Genomic DNA, 22037 nt, shown 5'->3' with positions numbered 1-22037 from the left:
AGCACAGGGACATCCATCACACCCCCCCCCCCATATTAACTGTACAGCAGGCCTTCTGCCAGGTCTTTGACTTCTGCACATCTGACAGCCAGGCCAGCTCTACATGTCTGCTAAATATATGGGCACTATACGGGTAGCAGCCCAGCCCCCAATTACCCCCTACAAAAAATGGAGCAGGGAGTTTTGATTGGCAGCCTCTGCTGCTTCTAACATGTGGACCCGCACTTGGAATGTTATCAGTGCTTAGTAAGCCACTATAGCAGTAACTATTGGCAAGCACAGTGTATTCAATATCTAACCTTGCAGAGAGTACCCAGCAGCGTTGGGGCCTTCTACAGGCTTGGGATAATTTCCACACTGGGCAGTGTTTGTCTGAACTCTCAGCTCAAAAAGGACAGGAAAAACCCTAAGAGCAGATAAAATGTTCACAGAGCAACTAGTATAAATTATACATATTATATATATATATATATATATATACATACATACACACACATAAAAAAAAAAAATAAATATATATATATATATATTTATTTATTTATAAAAAAATCACCACAGCCAACACTACTAGATAGACCATGACCAGGGCTACTACTTGTACCATTTCTAATACTACTATATTCCATAGCCTGTGATACATGAGAACCTTCACAGACATACTGAAAGAATGAAAAGTCCCAATGATGTATCTGACTCATTTGTGTTTATTCACAGAGTGACAGCCCCTCACCGCGTGGAGTCAGGAACACATCTGTGCGAAGAAAAGCTCCCAGCTCAGGTATGTGTGTATAGTGCTTTTAGTTTAAGTGGAACTCTGGCAAGGCAGAGTGAAAACGGGTCAGGAACTCTGTTTATCATTTATGTTCCCTTTTGGAGAACTTACTTCACTTCCTGTCCCTGTGGCCACAAAGCAAGGAAGCTAAATCTCCAGCAAAGCCGCTGTCTGAGCACACAGAAACAAACAATAAAACTCAGAAGGGAAGGGGTTTTGTTCAGCCTAGACATAGCACAGTCCAGCACCAAGGCAGAGCTCGGCCAAGCCTCCAGCGTACCGCCACGACAGAGCTCAAACCAGTCCCTCCCCTGCTTCCGACCACCTAGACACAGCCTAACCCAGGGGTCTTCAAACTATGGCCCTCCAGTTGTTCAGGAACTACAATTCCCATCATGCCTAGTCATGCCTGTGAATGTCAGAGTTTTACAATGCCTCATGGGAGGTGTAGTCCCGCAAAAGCTGGAAGGTCGTAGTTTGAGGATCCCTGGCCTAACCCAACCTCTCTCCTAAAGAACACCACAATACTGCTCACCCAGTCCCTTCCCCTTCCCAGGGCCTTTCTCAGCATCTGGTCAGGAAGATGCTAGTTAGATGATGTAAATGTCCGATTGGTTGCCTGAGTTCCATCATCCGCATGTTTTGTGCATTCTCCCTGTTATTCCCTTCCTCCTCCCCCCCCTCCTCACCAGTGTAGATCCAGAACAGCAATATGGTCAATATTTCTCTTTTTTTTTTTAGTGCGCCACCGAATTGGGCCACCGTAAGGGACACATTGAAGCCTAGAACAATCCTGAACTGAAGCCAGTATGGAGAAAGGGGCGGAACTCCAGATTGAGGAGATGCCAGTTGCACATTGAGCTACAACTACATGAACTGATAATGCTGCCCATTTATATTTCTACTTTAATATATTTATAGAGAATTAACACTTTATTACAGAGTATTTTATACCTAAAATGGCTGATGGTGTTTTGTTCCATGGGGTCACATGATGTGTGGAAGAAGGCGTGGCTGACGTCAGTGTAATCATTAAAACACAAAGCTCACAAGTGTAACATAAAATATGAAATTTAATTTGTCACTAGAAAGGACAAAAACAGGTGATGGCTGGTGGTCTCTGGACGCCACCCAGCCCCGGCGGGCCAGCCACATGATCACGTGCCAATCCCAGGACTTTCCATACCAGAAAAGTTCCCTATCCTGATAACAGGCACATCCACAGTACGGACCAATAAATAGTTCCTCCACATCACAGTTCAGCACTGGTGAAGAATTCTGGGAATTCATCAATGGCTTTTCAGCTTATTCCAGTGTAGACATTAGGAGGTGTAGCTCTCGAAAGGCACTTCCATACCGGCCGCTCTGGGACGCTCTGCTCTTCACTAATAACGAGAGGCTTCGGAGCTGCTTGTAGCACATCTTACACTTCGTCAGTCTGTGGAAAGAGTGGTCACTGGGTTAAAGATGGGCACTGGTTTGGTCCCTGAAGGGCAGATGGGTACTGTGCATTATCTGTAGACACAAGGCTATCTATTAAACACTTGCCGACAGCCGCACAACTATATACGGCGGCGGTCAGCCCCTCCTGGGCAAAGCGACGTATGGGTACGTCACTCGCACACGAGCCTGTAGGGGGCTAGCGAGCGCGCCGCACTCCAGCCCCCGCTCGTTCACTAACATCCCTGCGCGTGTGACCGGCGGCTCCGATGTCCGCTGGTCAATCGCGATCTCGCTCAGGAGAGGGAGAAAGGCAGATGGCTGATGTAAACACAGCCGCCTGTCATTCTCCCTTAGATCATGACAGAGGCTATGCGATCCTGCTATGTAGGATTGTATGTCTCTGTGATGATCGAACAAGCCACGCCCCTTGACAGTTAGAATCACGCCCCTAGGGACACATTTAACCCTTTGATCACCAATAAAGTTAACCCCTTCCCTGCCGGTGTCATTTTTACAGTAACAGTGCATATTTATAGCACTGATTACTGTAGTAATGTCACTGGTACCCCCAAAAGTGTCAAAAATGTCAGTCAGGGGTCCGATCTGTCCGCCACAATGTCGCAGTCCCGCAAAAAAATTAAAATAAATAAATAAATAAATATCGCAGATCGCCGCCATTACTAAAAAATAAATAAAAATGACATACATTTTTTCCCCGTAGTTAGTAAACGCAGTAACTTTTGCGCAAACCAATCAAAATACGCTTATTGCGATTCTTTTTTACCACAAATATGTAGCAGAAAACAAATTGGCCTAAAATGTTTTTTTTTTTTGAGAATTTCATATAAAAAAAAAAAAGTTAAAAATATTGTTATTTTTTCAAAATTGTCGCTCTTTTTTTGTTTATAGCGCAAAAAGTAAAAAAAATAAAAAAAATCGCACAGGCGATCAAATACCACCAAAAGAAAGCTCTGTTTGTGGGAAAAAAAAGGACGTCAAGTTCATTTGGGTACAGCGACGCACGACCGCGCAATTGTCCGTTAAAGTCACGCAGTGCCGAATCCCAAAATAGGGCCTGGTCTTTGAGCAGCCAAATCCTCCGGGGCTTAAGTGGTTAAAAGTAGGAAGAATTCACTCAGCACAGTGGGCAGCACCATGAATGAAATCTTACCTCTCCTCGCGAGAAATGTCCACACCCACTGAGGGTGGAGCCGCCAGCATGTCTGTGATCAGCGGGAGGAACCTCTGTAGCACTAACTTCAGGGAAATGCAGCCAGTCTGCATGTAGCTGGGAAAACATGAAGAGGAGAGGGATCAGACCAAAAAGCAGAAGCAAGTTGGGCCCAGAAGGTGGGAGACAGATGAAGCAGGATGGGCCCTGATAGTGAGCAGCCATCACCGAATGCCACCATCAGAGGCCGTCCTAGGTATTTACCTTTCATATTTGCTCTGTAGCAGTTTGTCAATCTGCGGGAGGATGGTCAAACACAGATCCAGTTTCCACAGTGACCTGTGAAAAACAGTTGTTAGGATCCAGGTGGAAGCAGAAAACATCCGATCTCAACTATTATACTTACGCTTTCTGGTTGATGATATTTAACATGTCCACAACCACCGACAAGTCATTTACTGCCACAGCGGAGTCCATGGAGGTCTGCGACACAGGCGTTCAAATTAATTACAGGACAGAAACATCACACCAGCAGTAAATAATTCCCCACTTGAATTGTAGTATGATCCTTCATCCTGAAAGACTCCCCCCCCCCATCTCACTGGATAGTGGTATGACCCATACATCCTCAGAGATATCCTCCACTCATCTCACTGGACGGTGGTATGACCCTACATTCCTAGAGATACCCCCCTCTGATTGGATAGCAGGATGCCTTCGGAGATATTCCCATCTCATTGGATAATAGTATGACCTTACTTTTCCAGAGATCTCCCACCTTAATGGATAGTGGTATGACCTGATGTCCTCCGAGAGATAACCCCCCCCCCTCCTACATCACAAGGAACATCCAACCACCTAACTGAAGGATGGAACTCAGCCCTGGGTTTCCAGAGTTATCCTGCTTCTCGCTGAATATTGGTATGACCCAATATACCCTCGCCCATGTAATTGGATAATAGATTGACGCAACATCCCCAGGTTATCTCACAAATAACTGGATAGTTGTATGGTCCTACATCCCCAAGAACACGCCACCACCTGACCAGATAATGGTGCAGCCCTACATCCCTAGAAAAATCCCCCATCTAAGTAGATTGTGGTACAACCCTGTGTCCCAAGAGGTATCCCCTGAATTTTAGTAGAAAGTGATACAGCCCTACGTCCCTATTAATATTTTCCCATCAGTCAGGGTAGTGGTACAGCTCCAAGTCTGGAAACCCCCCTCTCCTCCCCTTGCTCGCCATCATCCTTCCCTGACCTCCGTCTTTCTTCTCTGACCCTTCTGCCAACCCTGTCATGCTCCTTCCTTCTCCTGGATGTCCCCTTTCCTGTTCACCACACAGGTGGATTTTCTCACCTTGATGTCCCCGGTGCTCCAAACAGCTCTCACAGTGTCCAGGTTGCGCATGCGGCTGGTCAGCACCATACACATTGTGTCATGCCCCTTCCGGATCTGACCCATGGCTTCCTCATCCCCAACTTCTGTTGGAGATGAGCCCTTTACCACCTGCAGAAGAAGAAGGTGAATGATGATGATGCTGAGTTGCTGAGGGTCCAGGTAATGCAATACCACTACCATCACTTACTGGAAGGAAGTCGGCCACTTTCAACCCAATAGGCTCTTTTCTGGCGGCAGAGATGACTGGGGGATGGCTGGGGGTGGAAGGGGCGGCAGGGGGATCAGGGCACACTGTGGGGGTAGAAGATGCCACAGGGGGTCTGTTCAGCTGTTCACGCTGCAAAAAGTAAATAATCCAATATCAAGACAAAGCCATTAGAAGTAGAAAAAGGATGTGCATTGGGTATGAGGTGCTGTTTACTTCAGGTAACACAAGGAAGAGCAATGTCACAATGAGCACATTTCTTCATAGGGACACCATTGTATCAGAAGATCGCACATGTCACTGGTGGACTGTATTCACCATATAGAAAAATAGTTCTCAACACCATTAAAAGCTACAGAAAGACCAAACAAACATTTCCAAACTGCTGAACTCTCTCCACCCTGAACACTGAGCGGGTGAGAAGAAGATATTAGTACTTGAAGTAAATCTATTTCTTAGAGAAGGGATTCCCAAACTACGGCCCTGCAGCTGTTGCAGAACTACACATCCCATGAGGCATTGTAAAACTCTGACTAGGCATGATGGGAATTGTAGTTCCTGAACAACTGGAGGGCCATAGTTTGGGAATCGCTGTCTTGGGGCAGTGGTCCTCAACCCTGGCCTGCAGGGCCCACTAACAGGCCAGATTTGCAAGATAACTGAAATACATCCCAGGTGATATCATTTGCTGCTCGGTGATTGCAGTACTCTAGTCTGCATCTCCCCAAGGTAATACTTAAAATCTGGCTTGTTAGTGGGCCCTGAGGACTGGAGTTGAGGACCACTGTCTTAGAGTATATTGAGGAACACAGGAATTTTGAAATAGGTTATACTGCCACCTTCAGGAGGTTGGGACACCAACATGCCTAAAGTTTGTGAAAAAGCAGTACAGAATGCACAACCATAAACTTGGGAGGACCTGTGGTTTTCAAAAACATTTTTTACAGCGAGTACAAAAATTTTATTTTCTCTCTCACCCGTTAAGGGACACACAAAAATTGAGAAACAGCTGGAAGATCCAAAAGCAAGGTGGGCAACAGCCAATGACAGGCCTATAACAAAGGACTGGGAATGGTCTGCAACTAAGGACTACTTGAAGAATCAACCCTTGAATCTGAAGCAGGTGACAAAAGGGGACCATATTGAAAGCATTGCAGCAACATCCTGCAAGCACCTGATGGGGATGGAGGGGAAATTTCGCTGCCAGTTAATAAAAAGTTCAATGACCCATAGGGTGTAAACATTTTAGTGATGGTTTAGGCTGAACAGCCTCCCCCTCATGGTGACTGATAGGGCCACACAGGTGTCTAGTAGTGCAAACTATCTGGTAGTGGTGGCAACTCTCTGGTTGACACTGGAAAGTCTTAGGCCCATCAGAAGGGTTTGGACTACAAAAAGGTACATAAAGTTAATCCTCTGGAAGGAAGGCTGTGCATTTCACAAAAAGAATCCCAGGAAAGGGAACTAGGATGGACATATGGTCCAGTGCTTCAAGAAATGGTAGGTGCCTCTGAAGGACACTGAGGGGCCAGGTCTTTGTAAGAGAAAAAGGAGCAGTAGGAACTGGTTCCAGTTGTCCTTGTAGAGTAGGGTGTCCCTCTAAAAAGGGGAGACACTGAGATGTGCTAGGTACCACAAGGCAGTCAACAGTATCCAAGGATATAGGATTCTCTTGAAGAAGGAAGTTCAAGCCTGGGTGGGGTACAATATCAAAAGCTACGTTCCCACTTAAACAGTAACAGAGTGTGGAGGATCCAAGAGACCTAGAAAGTTATACTATTGTGCGCACTTGAAAAAAAAAAAAAAAAAAATGGGATTCTTGACTTGCCGTATCATCCATTTCTCTGATGGACACCGCTCCTGATTCTTCTTAACCATTGAGTTATACTGCCCCCTACAAAAAAAAAAACTTGCTACGCCTATGGGCAGTCTCAGGGGGTATACACCTACTCTCAGCTAAAGGAATAAAGTTTTGTTACAACCAGTGTCAGGAAAGCCCAGGAGACACTAAGCGCCCTAGTAGAGTGCTCCTTGACAGGGAAAGGAGGACCCTGACCCCTGATGCAATAGGCCTGAACCACCGTCTGTCCGATCCATCTGGAAATGGTCACAGAAGAAGCGGACAACCCTTTCCGATGTCCATCCATGACCACAAATAGCGAGTCTGACTTCCTAAAAGACTCCGTAGCTGCCAGGTACACCCTAATTGCCCGTACCACATCCAAGGCATGCAAGGCAATTTCCTTCAGATGTTTAGGCCTGGGACACAGGGAAGGAAACACAATGTCTTTGTCATTCCTTCCTAAGGTGGTCTCTGTCATTTGAATGGATAGGGGCGAAGCACCACCTTATCCTTGTGAATCACCAATAAGATGGACAACATAACGCTGCCAGTTCTGACATCCTACGCGCGAGGTGATAGCCACAAAAAAAAAAAAAAAAAAAAAAGGCCACCTTCGGGGGCAGCGAAAGCAGGGAAACCTCCCAAATATTTTCAAAGGTAGGATTCTGTAGAGCTGAAAGCACCACATTAAGATCCCAGGGCGGCAACGGAGCCCACACTGAAGGAACCAAATGTCGGTCACCCTTAAGAAAGGTACGCACCAGGGAGTGTGAGGGCAAAGGTCGTTAGAAAAAGACCGCCAAAGCTGATACCTGGCTCTTGATGGTACTCAAAGCCAATTTTTGTTCAACCCATCCCATTTTTGTTCAACCCATCCCCCCCTTCCCCGTTGAAGGAAGGCTAAGATCCGATCCACCGAGAAGGAGCGAGGATGAATCCCAAAAAGTCACACCATGCAATGTACATCTTCAATGCACGATGGTAGATCTTCCTAGAATTCGATTTCCTAGCTTTCAACAGTGTAGGAATCACCGACTCAGACAAACCTCCATCCTTCACCTGGTGTTCAACAGCCAAGCTGTCAAAGCCAGCAACTGTAAAGCAGGATGGAAGATCGGTCCTTGTGACAGCAGATCCTCCCTGAGAGGAAGTCCCCAAGGAGCATCGGCGACCAGCCGTACTCGATCAACATACCAAGACCGGCGACGTCAGTCTGGACGGAATCCCTTCTGCTTTGATCCTGCACAGGAGTCGTGGCAGGAATTTGAGAGGGCTGGAACTAATCAGTCAGCCCACCTTAGAATGCCGGCTACTTACCGACCCGCCAGGACACTACTTGTGCCCCCTAGGTGATTAACATAAACCACGGCCCTGGTATTGTCCAAATGAATTTGTATCAGAGACCCCTGAAGACAAATTGTTAAATGAGCTAGACAAAAGGCTGATCGCTCAGAGTTCCAGAACATTAAATCGACAGTCTGGACTCTGCCAGAGTCCAGACCCTCCTGAGCACATCTGTGCTGAGGACGCCTCCACACCCGGACAGGCTGGCATCCATGGTAACAACGGTCCAGTACAGAGGGAGAAAGGATTTTCCCTGTCGAAGTGCCAGAGAACGAAGCCTCCTCTAGAGCCCGTGGATCCTTGTCCCATTTCACCAGAATCTCTTTAACAGAGATCTGGTGTGGAACTATGCAAACAGACCGCCTTGAGGGTGGACACCATCAGGCTCAGCACCCGCATGCAAGCCAGGAGGGATGACTTACTGCTGAACAACAGAAGCCGAATTGCCTCCTGCAATACCTGGAGTTTTTTTTTCAGAAGAAGAAACACTGGCTGAGGCTGAGTCCAGAGTCAGACCCAGAAAGGCCAGTTTTTATGGACAGAACCAAAAAGCAGACTCCTGAAGGCTTAGAATCCAACCAAACTCCCTCAGAGTTTGCAGAGAAATCTCCAGTTGTCCATCAGAGCAGTTGGAGACTCCAAAGGAGGCGCAAACACCTGGTGCATTACCCTTGGACACCTTTCTCTCTTTGTATGCACTTCGGATTGGAGCTCCCCGTCTGAGGAGAGCAGCACGCCTGTTATTCTCATTGGAGTGAGCACTTGGGTGTTAAAGTTAGTTGGAAACTCCGCTTGCAGAAGATAGTCCAGGTACCCCAGTATCGCGATCCCCCACTGACTCAAACAAGCCAGCACTGGGGCCAACAGTTTTGTGAAGACCCGAGGAGTGGAGGTAAGACCAAAAGGTCCACACCACAACCAATAATGCTACTCACCCACAGCAAAACAGAGGAAGTGTTGGTGACCAGCACATATTAAAATGTGCAGGTAGGTGTCCTTGATGTCAATAGAAGCGAGAAAATCCCACAGGTAGGGACGCCACTACCGTGTGAGTGGACTCCATTCAGAACTTCTGTACCCGCACAAAGCAGTTAAGCTCCTTGAGGTCCAAAATTGGACGTACCTAGCCTTTCTTCCTGGGAACTGTAAAGAAGGTTGTGTAAAACCCCTGAAAACGCTGCGAAGTCGGAACTGGGACAATCACCCCTTGAAGTAACAAGTCTTGCACTGCCCCAAAGAGACCCTGTAAGCGATCTGGGGACAAGTGCAGGTTGGAAGGGAAGAACCTTTCCAGGGGATAAGACCGAAAATCGATCTGGTAGCCAGACCGAATGACTTTGTGGACCCACTTGTCCTGTACCAGGGAGGTCCACGTATCCGGAAACCAGCAAAGACATCCCCCCACCCCAGATACGGGTAAGGGCGCCCCTTCATGCAGAGAAAGCCTTGTCCGCAGGTCTGGAAGAGCCCGCTTGTGGCTTTCTAGACCAGGTCCTCTTGAAACCTCCGGTGGAGGCCCTGAAGGGCTTTCATCCCTTGTCTTGAGACCCTGAGGGACAAAAAGGCCTCTTATGAGCCAAGAAGAATGGCCCACATCTACGACTGGACTCCTTACCCTTGGTAGCCTGCGGAAGAAGGGTACTTTTCCCCCATGTGAGACCCTTAATGATGTCAAAGGAAGCTCCAAACAGGCGATCCCCTACAAAAGGGTAGATCAGATAAGGCCTTCCTAAAAGTCTGGTCCGCAGACCAGCATTTCAGCCAGATAATACGCCGACGGACCACTGCTGATACAGACAGCCTTGAAATCAAAGGAGCCACATCTAAAGAGGCATTACAGATAAACTGTAGCCCCTGAACCAACTGATCTGCCAGCTCCGCAAAGGCAGGGGGAAACTGTTTCCCCTCCAGGTCCCGGCGTAAAGGGATAGCCCACTTGGTCAGAGTTTGCGACACCAGGGCAATAGTACATACCGGTCTAAGGGCGTAACCAGCCACAGGGAACATATGGCGGGCCAGAGCCTCCACTCTCCTATTTGCCGGATCTTTAAAGGCTGGGGACCCTCAACCGGAATTAAGGTATCTTTATTTAACCTTGAAACCGGCGAGTCCACTACAGGTGCGACCGTCCACTTTTTAAGCAGGGAATAGTCATAAGGATACCTCATAGCAAAATGCTTAGGGACCACAAGAGTGTGTTTTGGACAACTCCACTGTTCTGTGACAATGTTGTTTGACGGCAAGGCTGGCAAGGCTGTCAAAAAGTGAAGCTTCCTCACAGCAATTACTCTTTCAAGGGAGGCGCCAAGCTGACCACATGGCCTAGCAGGCCGTGGCCTAAATTTTTGTGGCGGCCCAGCCGTAAGTGCACAGATCCCAGCCCGGCAGATGCCCAAAGGAAGAGTGGGGGCTTCAGCTAAATGCACTGGGGCGGCCCCCCAACGGAGGCACCTGACTCAGCCACATGGCCTAGTAGGCCGCAGTCTAAATCTTGGTGGGCGCCCAAACGCTTGGACGCGAGCTCCAGCGGAGCTGACCACCCAGGGGAAGCAGAGGAGAGAGCGGATGCCCAAATGGGAGGCAGTGGCTTCAGCCACCCTCACAGGGGCTGCCTCACTTAGTTTCTGACTAGTAGGCCGCAAAGCAGCGGCCTAAATTTTCAGCTGGATCTGGCCGCGTGAGGCCTGCGGATGCTAAACTATCCGCTCCCCCAGCCCAACAACTGCCGCAGGGAGCCCAGAGGACATACCTGCCCTAGTCACCAACCCCCAGGGTGGCAGGGAACCCTGCTCAACCCCCCATTGCGCACCAGGAAAACCCGGTCAGCAGCAACTCCAACCAGCCCCCCCTTAAGAGCATGTGGCAACAGCCAGCTACTTACCATACCAGAAACAGGATGGGCACCGCTTCGGACAGACCACCGCTCCATCATAATGTGGGTGTTGTCGGCCAGGAGAAACGCTGCGACTCAGGCCGAGGCCAGGTCGAAAGGAATCCTCGCGAGACGTTTAACTTGCAGGCCAGCCCCGGTCCAGTGGGGCTATGTCGCGGCCGACCTAGTGCAGAGCTGCGGACTGCACACGCTCGCTGGTCAGACAGAGGGGACTCTCTGGATCTAGATTATCCAGTCCGTCGCCCAGTCCGGCAATTGGATTGTAGATGGTCACAGGAACAAAATAACAAAGATAGGAAAAAATTCCAATTAAATAAATAAACAAATAAATAAATTGCCAGGACCAGAGATCCCAGCAAGGAACTAGGTTCTTACTCCTGACTAGGCAGAAAAAAAACAGAGTACCTACAGCTGGGAGTGGGTGTATAACCCCTTGGACTACCCATAGGCATAGTCAAGTTTCATCCTGCCTAGTGTCCTACGCCTTTAGGGGGCACTATAACCCAATGGTTAAAAAGAATCAGGAGCTGTGTCTGTCAACGAACGAAAGAGAGATAGCGAGCAACAGCTGAAGGAGATGCCAGATACAAGGGGTTTGCTTGTGGGCTAAAAAGAGGTGTCTTCAGCAAACTACCCAAGAACACATCAAGAGCTACAAACAGTGACTCACTTGAAGTAGGAATGCACCTTGATACAAAAGTCTTATGAGAGGAGTCAGCTGATCTCTGCCTTAAACCCTACAGGCTGAGTGGGTGTTGTACTCACTGGCGAAGTAGATGAAGAAGGGAGATTCCTTCAACCCATCCACAGACTTCCTTCACTTCATTGGTATTGGCCAATCACTGCATCAAAGATATTCATTGAACCAATCATCAGAATCGAATGCATGTAACTAGAGTGGTCTGCACGCTTGTACAGACACTAGTCCCATGTGAGATACAAGTAACGAGTTTAGAAACTATCACAACAAAAAGCACAATTTGCTCCAACTGCTCTGTGAAATTGGGCCCTGAGCTGCTGTAGTTGTGGAGAGATACCTTCTGAGGAACTCTACCTATTCTGACACTCTTTGACTTTTTAATGTTACCCTCAATACAGGACGGAGGACCAGACCAGTCAACTCCACCTGGGATTTAAAGGAGGGAATCCATCTGCCTGTCAGTGGAATCAGGAAAGGTGAGCAACCCCTCACCTAGCTTAGCGGTCATCTGTTAAGTTAGGTCACTCGTGTATCCACTAGGGAACAGACCACCAACTTATACATTCTGATCCAGAAAGGGAAAAGTTCTGACAATCTCAGTTAGGGCCCAGAGCACCGCAGGCTGATCCTCAAAACACAGGCTACTATGCACTGAGTCAAGAAGATTTAAACAATCATTCTCCCCCTCATAAATCTCCAACAAAAGTAGGAGACTGCAATACTGCAAGGATAGTCAATGGTGCGAAGGCCACAGGCCTGGATTGGTGTAAGTACTCAGGCTCTGCAGGGGTTTACACCAGACCAGGTTTAGATCCTTAATGGAAGAGAAAGAAACTTCAATTACAATACACCAAAAGTTAAAGTGATACTAAGGGCTCAGTTTTTTTTTTTTTAATAAATATCTGTGCAATACTTTTGCATACATCAACCCTGATCCTTCTCGAGTCCCCCTTTGACACTCCTAGTTCCTCCCCATAGCCAACTGTCCCCATAGAAAGCCACTTGCTATGGGGAAACTCACGCTTGCTCGCTCAGGAGCCCCACTCCCTCCTCACTTGCGGTGATTGACAGCAGCAGGAGCCAATGGCCAATGGCTCCCACTGCGGTCTCTGAGCCAAAAAGGAGGCAGAGAACCTGCTGCTCTTGTGCACAACGCTGGATAGAGATTGGGCTCAGATAAGTATTGGAGGGGCTAGGGGAGAATGCATGAAGGTAAAAACCTTTAGCTTTTAGAATCACTTTAACCGGGCTGTTCCAGAACCAATCTCCATTGTACATCTCATCTACCCCACCATTCACTGTCCCTCCGCACACAAAAACAGACTCACATTTTTCTTTATGGCTGCGACAGGTGTGGCCACTTCTGCTGCTGGCGGGACAGACTCCTTTACAGGGGCACATTCTGAAAAAAACAACACGGATGGTGACAATTTTACAGACAGGAAATAGGGTCCAATATACAAAGTGTCATGCTTATCACAGTAAAGACAACTTCCTCTTACCGTCTTCTGGGGGGGCTGGGAACGGCTCGCTGTCACGTGGAGGAGTCCGTGCTAAAAATGTAAACAACAGATAAGTAGAAGGGAACATACATACTGTACATAGACGGTAAAGGTGTGGGTGCAAAGGAGGGCAGGATGGGTAGTGTGGAGGGCACATAGTGAGAACAGAGAATAGTATGGCAGGCCCAGACAGGGAGGAGAGGGCAGGAAGGGTAAATTGATGGCAGAGAAAAGGTTGACAGAATCAACAAGGGAGGAGAGGAGGACAGGGCGGGTAAGTGGTGACATAGGAAGAGCTGGCAAGAACGGGAGGTGGGGGGGGGGGGGGAAGAGGAAAGGTAGGGTAAAGTGGTGGCAGAGGAGGGCAGGATAGGCAGTGTAGGGGGCAAGCAGTGTTGACATATAAAAAAAGCTCTGGCAGAGTTGCAGGGGGGAGGAGAGGAGGGCAGGGAGGCTAAAGTGGTGGCAGAAGGAGGGTCTGACAGGCATAGGAGGTCCCCATACTTACAGATTGCAGTCTTTGGTTGGAATATTTCGTTATACTCTTCTGGATTCTGGATCTCAGCACTGGACTCCTTCTCATCCTCATCACTGCATGGACTTGCCCTGTGGATATAACTATGAGGATTACAATGGAAGTGTTCAGATAGAGACACGGGTCTCCTGTCTACAAGCTTTGAGTATTGGTGTCTCTGATCTCAGAGCATTGTGTCATCCCTCTGTGTAGGGGTGATATTTAGAATATATTTGGGGGTACATATGTTGGTGCAGTGTGTCATTGTTGTGCAGGGGGATATTTAAGTTATATACAGTATTTAGGTGTACAGATTTTGGTGCAGGGTGTCATTCCTTGGTGTAGGAGGGATATTTAGGATATACTGTATCTTTAGGGCCACACTTCTCACCTCTTTGGTTTGCTGCAGGTAGTAGACGGTCTCTCGTAGATTCTCCTCAATGAGGATGCAGAGGGTGCTGGCTGACTGATGGGGATCTCAGCTGGAAGAGACCCCCGTGGCTCTGATCCAATCCGTTTTACCCGGTTTAGGTCTACCACAAAGGAGGATACATTTGTCTGGGCAATAGAGACACCAATCTGCAAACAGAAATTAAAAAAAAAAAAATCTATGGTGCATCAGTAAACCACCAACCAGCACACAACCACCCCCCTCCTCACCACCAACCAGCACACATCCCCCCACCCCCACCACATAGACCACCCACAACCAGCACACAGACACCTGCCCCATTACCTCTCTACCACCAACCAGTACACAGACTTTACCTCTCTCCACCTCCTTTCCCAAGTACAGAGACATTTAAAACAACATTATATTTATTTATAACGTTGTTGTAATGTATATTTAAATGTAATTACAGCTAGGTATGTAGTTATAATGTGTTGGGCATCCAGTTTCAGGCTTCTATGTCCGGAATATAGTTGATTATTTTGTTTCCAGCAGCAGGACCGTAGTTTGGAACGCAGTTGGGTGTGCCGAGCCTTCCAGTTCGTCACATCCGGTTTCGCTGTTCCGGTTCCTGCTTCTGGAATGCAGGCGACGATGCCACGTCCACTTCTATTAGTGTACATATACTGTGTGCTCACGGCCGACGGCCACGCCTCTGATGTCAACCTTTGACGATACGCGTAAGGCGGAAGTTCTGGTCGGACGATAACATGCTTACCAAAATTTGTATGCTGCATACATGCTCACTTTTATTATCCTATATGTAAGTGAAATTTTATCTATTCAATATTTTTATGCTGGAGCGTACTGCACTATTTTAGTCTTCTTCGTTCTGAGGTACTATTACTTTGAGAGACAAGAGGGAGGTCCTATCATCATATCCGCATCAATTGTTTACATCAGATTGAACTCTGCCAATTTTGACCGGGTCAATTCCATCTGGTAAGCAGTTTCTATTTATCACGTGGTGACTGATGAAACGCTTTCTACCCACTCACTGGCGATTGGAGGACCCTTTCCACTTTACCTCTCTTTTTGGGACTATTGTTTATTAATTATTGGCACTGCCTATTTGCTTGTTTTTTTTTTATATTTGGTGTAGAATCTTACCTACGGTGCTGGCTGCCTTCTTTTTCAAAGTTTGTATTATTTTTGATTCCAAGCACAGATAATTCTTTCAATCCCTGCTCTAATTTACCCCTCTCTCCCCCAACCAAAAAACAGCCCTGCCCCCCTCCTTCACAAAGCAGCAAACAAACCCTCCTTCAAATCCCACCGCCCCAGCACACAGGCTAATCCTGAACTGTCCCTACTGGCCAGCATAGACACTCTCCTCTAAACTAACTCCGCACCCCCAATCAGCACATAGACCACACCCCCCCCCCCCCACACTATACAGCACAGACATCCCACCCCCCATCTTACCAGCTGGTTGTTGCAGAGGGACAGGTCGGAGACCTTGCCCCATGACACAGGGACAGTGTCAAAGCAGCGCTCAGGTTCCCAGCCATAGACTCGCAGAGCATCACGGCCTCCACAGAAGAGACAACCACCATCACCACTGAACAGAATGGTTCTATTGGACAGAAATACATTATCACTACTACATACAGACAACCTAAAGAAGATGAAGGATCTGCATGCCAACACATATCCGATGTCACCTGTCTGGAATATTCTGATTGGCTTATAAAACAACAGCCTCTCTCTTGTCTGTGCTTACTAGGGAACAACTGGAGGAGCGCCGAAGAATGCAGAGCCCAGGCGGGGGGGGGGGGAATTGGAGACGAGGCCGACATTTAAGGGGTTGAATACAACATGTCCTGGCCCACAATCCCAAACGGCAAGTCTCACCTGAAAGAAGTCGCTTCTCCTTCCACACAGCCAACCAGCTGGAACTTCTCCAGATCCCAGAACCTCAGCGTCCTGAAATACCAAGAGAGTAAGTCGGAGAATAATGTGAAACAAGTCACCAAATACAGGGAGAATACTGCCCCTCCTCCTCACCTGTCCGAACTCGCTGAGGCCAGCAAATACTCATTGGGGTGAAACTCCACAATCTGGACAGGCCCTCTGTGTTCCGTCAGCTCCGCTATAATCTTCCCGGCACTCAAATCCCAGAGCTGGAAGGCAAAATGGAGTCAGTGACTGTTGGTATGTCTGCAAACACCTTTATCTCCCATGACATCCTCACCCCCATTAACGTGGCTTAGACCATCTACAGACATTGACCCCCCCCCCCCCCATTATCCCAAGTCTATATACATTGCCATCCCCCCATTATGCCAGCTCAGACTGTCTACAGACATCACCCCCCCATTATTCTGGATCAGACAATCTATAGTGTCCCAGCACTGTAGTATATACAGTGTGCCCCCCCCCCCCATTTCTCTGGGTAGGGAATCCTCCACTAACCTTCACAGTGTTGTCATCTGAAGAGGATGCCAGCCACTTGCCATCCGGGCTGAACCGCAGGCAGCGCACAGCTTGTGTGTGACCCTGAAGAATGAAGAAAAGAAGTCATACCTGAAGGAGGAACATGGTGACCACAGGAGGCTGTAGATAGAACTACACTCACCTTATATCGAAATACACAACCTTTCCTCCGCACATCCCAGAGCTGTACAACACAGAGAGAAACACAACATTAGGTTACAGCCAAGATGAGGAACCAGATTTCACCTCACTGGCTTAGAAGAGACAATAGAGGACCTTCACCAGATGGACTGTCCTTGGGTAGGACACTGACACCCCACAACCCCCCCCCCCCCCCTACAGCGTGGAGCGTTAGATACATCATGACTAACAGAGGACAATGATATAACAAAGTGTCCGACCAATAGACTAAGCTTTGTCTCAACATCCTTTAAGCTTCCCACTTTCCTGCAGCTAGGGCCATTCATAGCATTGAAGAGAGACACTGATTGGTTGCTGGGAGGGACACAGACTGTTCTTCACACAACAGACACATCTGTACCTTAATATTTGTGTCCAGAGACCCGGATGCCACAAACTCGCCATAGGGATGAAAATCCAAACTGCAAATGCTGGCCTTGTGACCCATTAATGTTCTCTGTACTGGGAGAGAGAAAGGCGTTACAAACAGAAATCACGATTCAGCTTTTAGAGAAAACGTAAGAAGGAAAGTGAGATCTTACTCTTGGCTTCTTCCATATTCCAAACCCGCAAAGATCCTGACTGTGATCCAGCAACAATCAGCTTCTCCGATGGGTTGAACCGCACGCTCTCCACTGGGGACGTGTGACCAGTCAGACTCTACCACACCAAAAAATAAAAAAAATAAAAGTTATATTGGAAAAGAAAAGAAACGGAGGGGGCAGACTAGATGGGCCAAATGGTTCTTATCTGCCGACACATTCTATGTTTCTATGAGAGACACAGAAACAAAGAGGGGGGAGGCACATGAAAAGGTGGGGAGGGTGAGATCAGACAGAACAAGATACAGAAAGAAGCAGGTCATACAGTGCGTGGACAGCTCTTACCATGATGCAGTTTGGTTTATTCACTGACCACAGGTTGACTCGGCAGTCCTCTCCCCCCGTGGCCAAGAGACGGCCTGAACTCTTCCCCAATGCCACAGCTGACACATTGCTGGCGTGAGCAACAAATTCCTCTACAAGATGTGAAGGAGACAATATGAGAAAGAGGGACAAGTCAGAGGAGGCAGACAGACAGATGACACGTGGAGGACAGACGACACATGGAGGACGGACAGACAGACAGACAGACGACACGTAGAGGACAGACAGACAGACGACACGTAGAGGACGGACAGACAGACGACACGTAGAGGACGGACAGACAGACAGACGACACGTGGAGGACGGACAGACAAACGACATGTGGAGGACAGACAGACAGACACGTGGAGGACGGACAGACAAACGACACGTGGAGGACAGACAAACGACACGTGGAGGACAGACAAACGACACGTGGAGGACAGACAAACGACACGTGGAGGACAGACAAACGACACGTGGAGGACAGACAAACGACACGTGGAGGACGGACAAACGACACGTGGAGGACGGACAGACAAACGACACGTGGAGGACGGACAGACAAACGACACGTGGAGGACGGACAGACAGACGACACGTGGAGGACGGACAGACAGACGACACGTAGAGGACGGACAGACAGACGACACGTAGAGGACGGACAGACAGACGACACGTAGAGGACGGACAGACAGACGACACGTAGAGGACGGACAGACGACACGTGGAGGACGGACAGACAGACGACACGTGGAGGACAGACAGACAGACGACACGTAGAGGACGGACAGACAGACAGACGACACGTAGAGGACGGACAGACAGACAGACGACACGTAGAGGACGGACAGACAGACAGACGACACGTAGAGGACGGACAGACAGACGACACGTAGAGGACAGACAGACAGACGACACGTAGAGGACAGACAGACAGACGACATGTAGAGGACGGACAGACAGACAGACGACACGTAGAGGACGGACAGACGACACGTAGAGGACGGACAGACGACACGTAGAGGACGGACAGACGACACGTAGAGGACGGACAGACGACACGTAGAGGACGGACAGACAGACAGACGACACGTAGAGGACGGACAGACAGACAGACGACACGTAGAGGACGGACAGACAGACGACACGTAGAGGACAGACAGACAGACGACACGTAGAGGACGGACAGACAGACAGACGACACGTAGAGGACGGACAGACAGACAGACGACACGTAGAGGACGGACAGACAGACGACACGTAGAGGACGGACAGACAGACGACACGTAGAGGACGGACAGACAGACGACACGTAGAGGACGGACAGACAGACAGACAGACAGACAGACAGACGACACATAGAGGACGGACAGACGACACGTAGAGGACGGACAGACGACACGTAGAGGACGGACAGACAGACGAGGACGGACAGACAGACAGACGACACGTAGAGGACGGACGGACAGACAGACGACACGTGGAGGACGGACGGACAGACAGACGACACGTGGAGGACGGACAGACAGACGACACGTGGAGGACGGACGGACAGACAGACGACACGTGGAGGACGGACGGACAGACAGACGACACGTGGAGGACGGACGGACAGACAGACGACACGTGGAGGACGGACGGACAGACAGACGACACGTGGAGGACGGACGGACAGACAGACGACACGTGGAGGACGGACGGACAGACAGACGACACGTGGAGGACGGACAGACAGACAGACGACACGTGGAGGACGGACAGACAGACAGACGACACGTGGAGGACGGACAGACAGACAGACGACACGTGGAGGACGGACAGACAGACAGACGACACGTGGAGGACGGACAGACAGAAAGACGACACGTGGAGGACGGACAGACAGAAAGACGACACGTGGAGGACGGACAGACAGAAAGACGACACGTGGAGGACGGACAGACAGAAAGACGACACGTGGAGGACGGACAGACAGAAAGACGACACGTGGAGGACGGACAGACAGAAAGACGACACGTGGAGGACGGACAGACAGAAAGACGACACGTGGAGGACGGACAGACAGACGACACGTGGAGGACAGACAGACAGACGACACGTGGAGAACGGACAGACAGACGACACGTGGGGGGACAGACAGACAGAAGACACGTGGAGGACACACAACTTACGCAGCTTCCATGCAGTTTTCGTCATCCCTGGTGCGGCCATGTTGGTGTGTAGATGGGAGAATTCTGTCCCCAGAGGGGTCGGACCTCCCCCAAGTAACCAGCCCTGGAGGAAAGCTCAGGCAGTGTCACATAAGGAACCTGCCAGACAAAACACAGTTACTATTATACAGGATTTATATTATTACCATCCAGGGTTATTATTATTATACATAGGAAGGGGGGGGGGGCAAGAGAGAGGAAGGGAGAGGAAGCTAGTAAGAAGGCAGGGGACACAGAGAAAGGAGAAGGAGGTAGAGAGGAAGAGGGAGGGGGGGGTGGACACAGTGGGAGGCAGAGAAGGGTGGGGGGACAAGCAGGAATAGAGGGGGACTCAGTAAAAAGGCAAGGAACACATACAAAGGGGGGGGGGAGAGGGGAGCTACACAGTGGGAGGAAGAGAAGGGAGTTGGACACAGTAAGAGGCCAGGGGAATATAGATAAGGGAAGGGGGCGGACACAGAGAAAAGAAGGGGGCAAGGAGCGGGACACAGAGGAAGGAAGGGGGACAAGAGGGGATGGGAAGGAGGAAAAGGGGGGACACAGAGGAAGGAAGGGGGACACAGTGGAAAGAAGGGAGACACAGAGGGGACACAGAGGAAGGAAGGGGGACACAGAGGAAGGAAGGGGGACACAGAGGGGATGGGAAGGAGGAGAAGGGGGGACACAGAGGAAGGAAGGGGGGGACACAGAGGAAGAAAGGGGACACAGGAAGAATGGGGGACAAGGGGGGACACAGAGGAAGGAAGGGGGACAAGGGGGACACAGAGGAAGAAAGGGGGACAAGAGGGGATGGGAAGGAGGAGAAGGGGGACACAGAGGAAGAAAGGGGGACAAGAGGGGATGGGAAGGGGAACAAGAGGGGATGGGAAGGGGGACAAGGGGAGACACAGAGGAAGGAAGGGGGACACAGAGGAAGGAAGGGGGACACAGAGGAAGAAAGGGGGACACAGAGGAAGAAAGGGGGACACAGAGGAAGAAAGGGGGACACAGAGGAAGAAAGGGGACACAGAGGAAGAAAGGGGACACAGAGGAAGAAAGGGGACACAGAGGAAGAATGGGGGACAAGGGGGGACACAAAGGAAGGAAGGGGGACACAGTGGAAAGAAGGGAGACACAGAGGGGACACAGAGGAAGGAAGGGGGACACAGAGGAAGGAAGGGGGACACAGAGGGGATGGGAAGGAGGAGAAGGGGGGACACAGAGGAAGGAAGGGGGGGACACAGAGGAAGAAAGGGGACACAGGAAGAATGGGGGACAAGGGGGGACACAGAGGAAGGAAGGGGGACAAGGGGGACACAGAGGAAGAAAGGGGGACAAGAGGGGATGGGAAGGAGGAGAAGGGGGACACAGAGGAAGAAAGGGGGACAAGAGGGGATGGGAAGGGGAACAAGAGGGGATGGGAAGGGGGACAAGGGGAGACACAGAGGAAGGAAGGGGGACACAGAGGAAGGAAGGGGGACACAGAGGAAGAAAGGGGGACACAGAGGAAGAAAGGGGACACAGAGGAAGAAAGGGGACACAGAGGAAGAAAGGGGACACAGAGGAAGAAAGGGGACACAGAGGAAGAATGGGGGACAAGGGGGGACACAAAGGAAGAAAGGGGGACACAGAGTGGGACACAGAGGAAGAAAGGGGACAAGGGGGGGACACAGAGGAAGAAAGGGGACACAGAGGAAGAATGGGGGACAAGGGGGGACACGGAGTGGGACACAGAGGAAGAAAGGGGACAAGGGGGGGACACAGAGGAAGGAAGGGGGACACAGAGGAAGAAAGGGGACACAGAGGAAGAAAGGGGGACAAGGGGGGACACAGAGGAAGAAAGGGGACAAGGGGGGACACAGAGGAAGGAAGGGGGACACGGAGTGAGACACAGAGGAAGAAAGGGGACAAGGGGGGACACAGAGGAAGGAAGGGGGGCAATGGGGGAGAGAAGAGAACACAATGATAGGGCGGGGAGCAAAAAGGAGGACAAGGATGACACACATCTCTCCCCGGGAAGGAAGGGGGGGTCTCTCACCTCTCCGCTTTCTCGGGGGGTCTCAGGTGGAGGTCACGTGTTCTTA

General features: G+C 49.7%; 2 protein-coding genes across 5 annotated transcripts in view; one reads left to right on the top strand and one right to left on the bottom strand.

Moving 5' to 3' along the window:
- KIFC3 (kinesin family member C3) overlaps positions 1 to 1732 on the top strand; it is a 52351-nt gene extending 50619 nt beyond the window's left edge. For all 4 annotated transcript variants that reach the window (XM_082270783.1, XM_082270780.1, XM_082270782.1 and 1 more), the window contains 2 exons: positions 715 to 778; positions 1514 to 1732. In XM_082270783.1, the coding sequence (XP_082126909.1) occupies positions 715 to 778; positions 1514 to 1539 (90 nt within the window). In that variant the 3' untranslated portion in view covers positions 1540 to 1732. The remainder of the gene's footprint in view (positions 1 to 714; positions 779 to 1513) is intronic.
- Positions 1733 to 1827: 95 nt separating this feature from the next.
- Positions 1828 to 20067, bottom strand: KATNB1 (katanin regulatory subunit B1). Its single transcript, XM_082270786.1, has 19 exons — positions 19936 to 20067; positions 17744 to 17874; positions 17399 to 17516; positions 17218 to 17318; positions 16819 to 16860; positions 16656 to 16739; positions 16248 to 16363; positions 16095 to 16166; positions 15666 to 15816; positions 14181 to 14368; positions 13784 to 13881; positions 13276 to 13326; positions 13102 to 13175; positions 4976 to 5125; positions 4747 to 4896; positions 3793 to 3869; positions 3651 to 3725; positions 3387 to 3503; positions 1828 to 2210 (listed from the first exon to the last, which is right to left on the bottom strand). The coding sequence occupies exons 1-19, from the start codon at positions 19973 to 19975 to the stop codon at positions 2078 to 2080; spliced, it is 1968 nt and encodes a 655-aa protein (XP_082126912.1). The 5' UTR covers positions 19976 to 20067; the 3' UTR covers positions 1828 to 2077.
- Between the last annotated feature and the right edge of the window lie 1970 nt (positions 20068 to 22037).

This window comes from Pelophylax lessonae, assembly GCF_965119305.1.
Source record: "Pelophylax lessonae genome assembly, chromosome: 10".
Taxonomy (NCBI): domain Eukaryota; kingdom Metazoa; phylum Chordata; class Amphibia; order Anura; family Ranidae; genus Pelophylax; species Pelophylax lessonae.
Note: the sequence above shows the minus strand (reverse complement) of the source record. Positions and strands in the feature narration are given on the sequence as shown.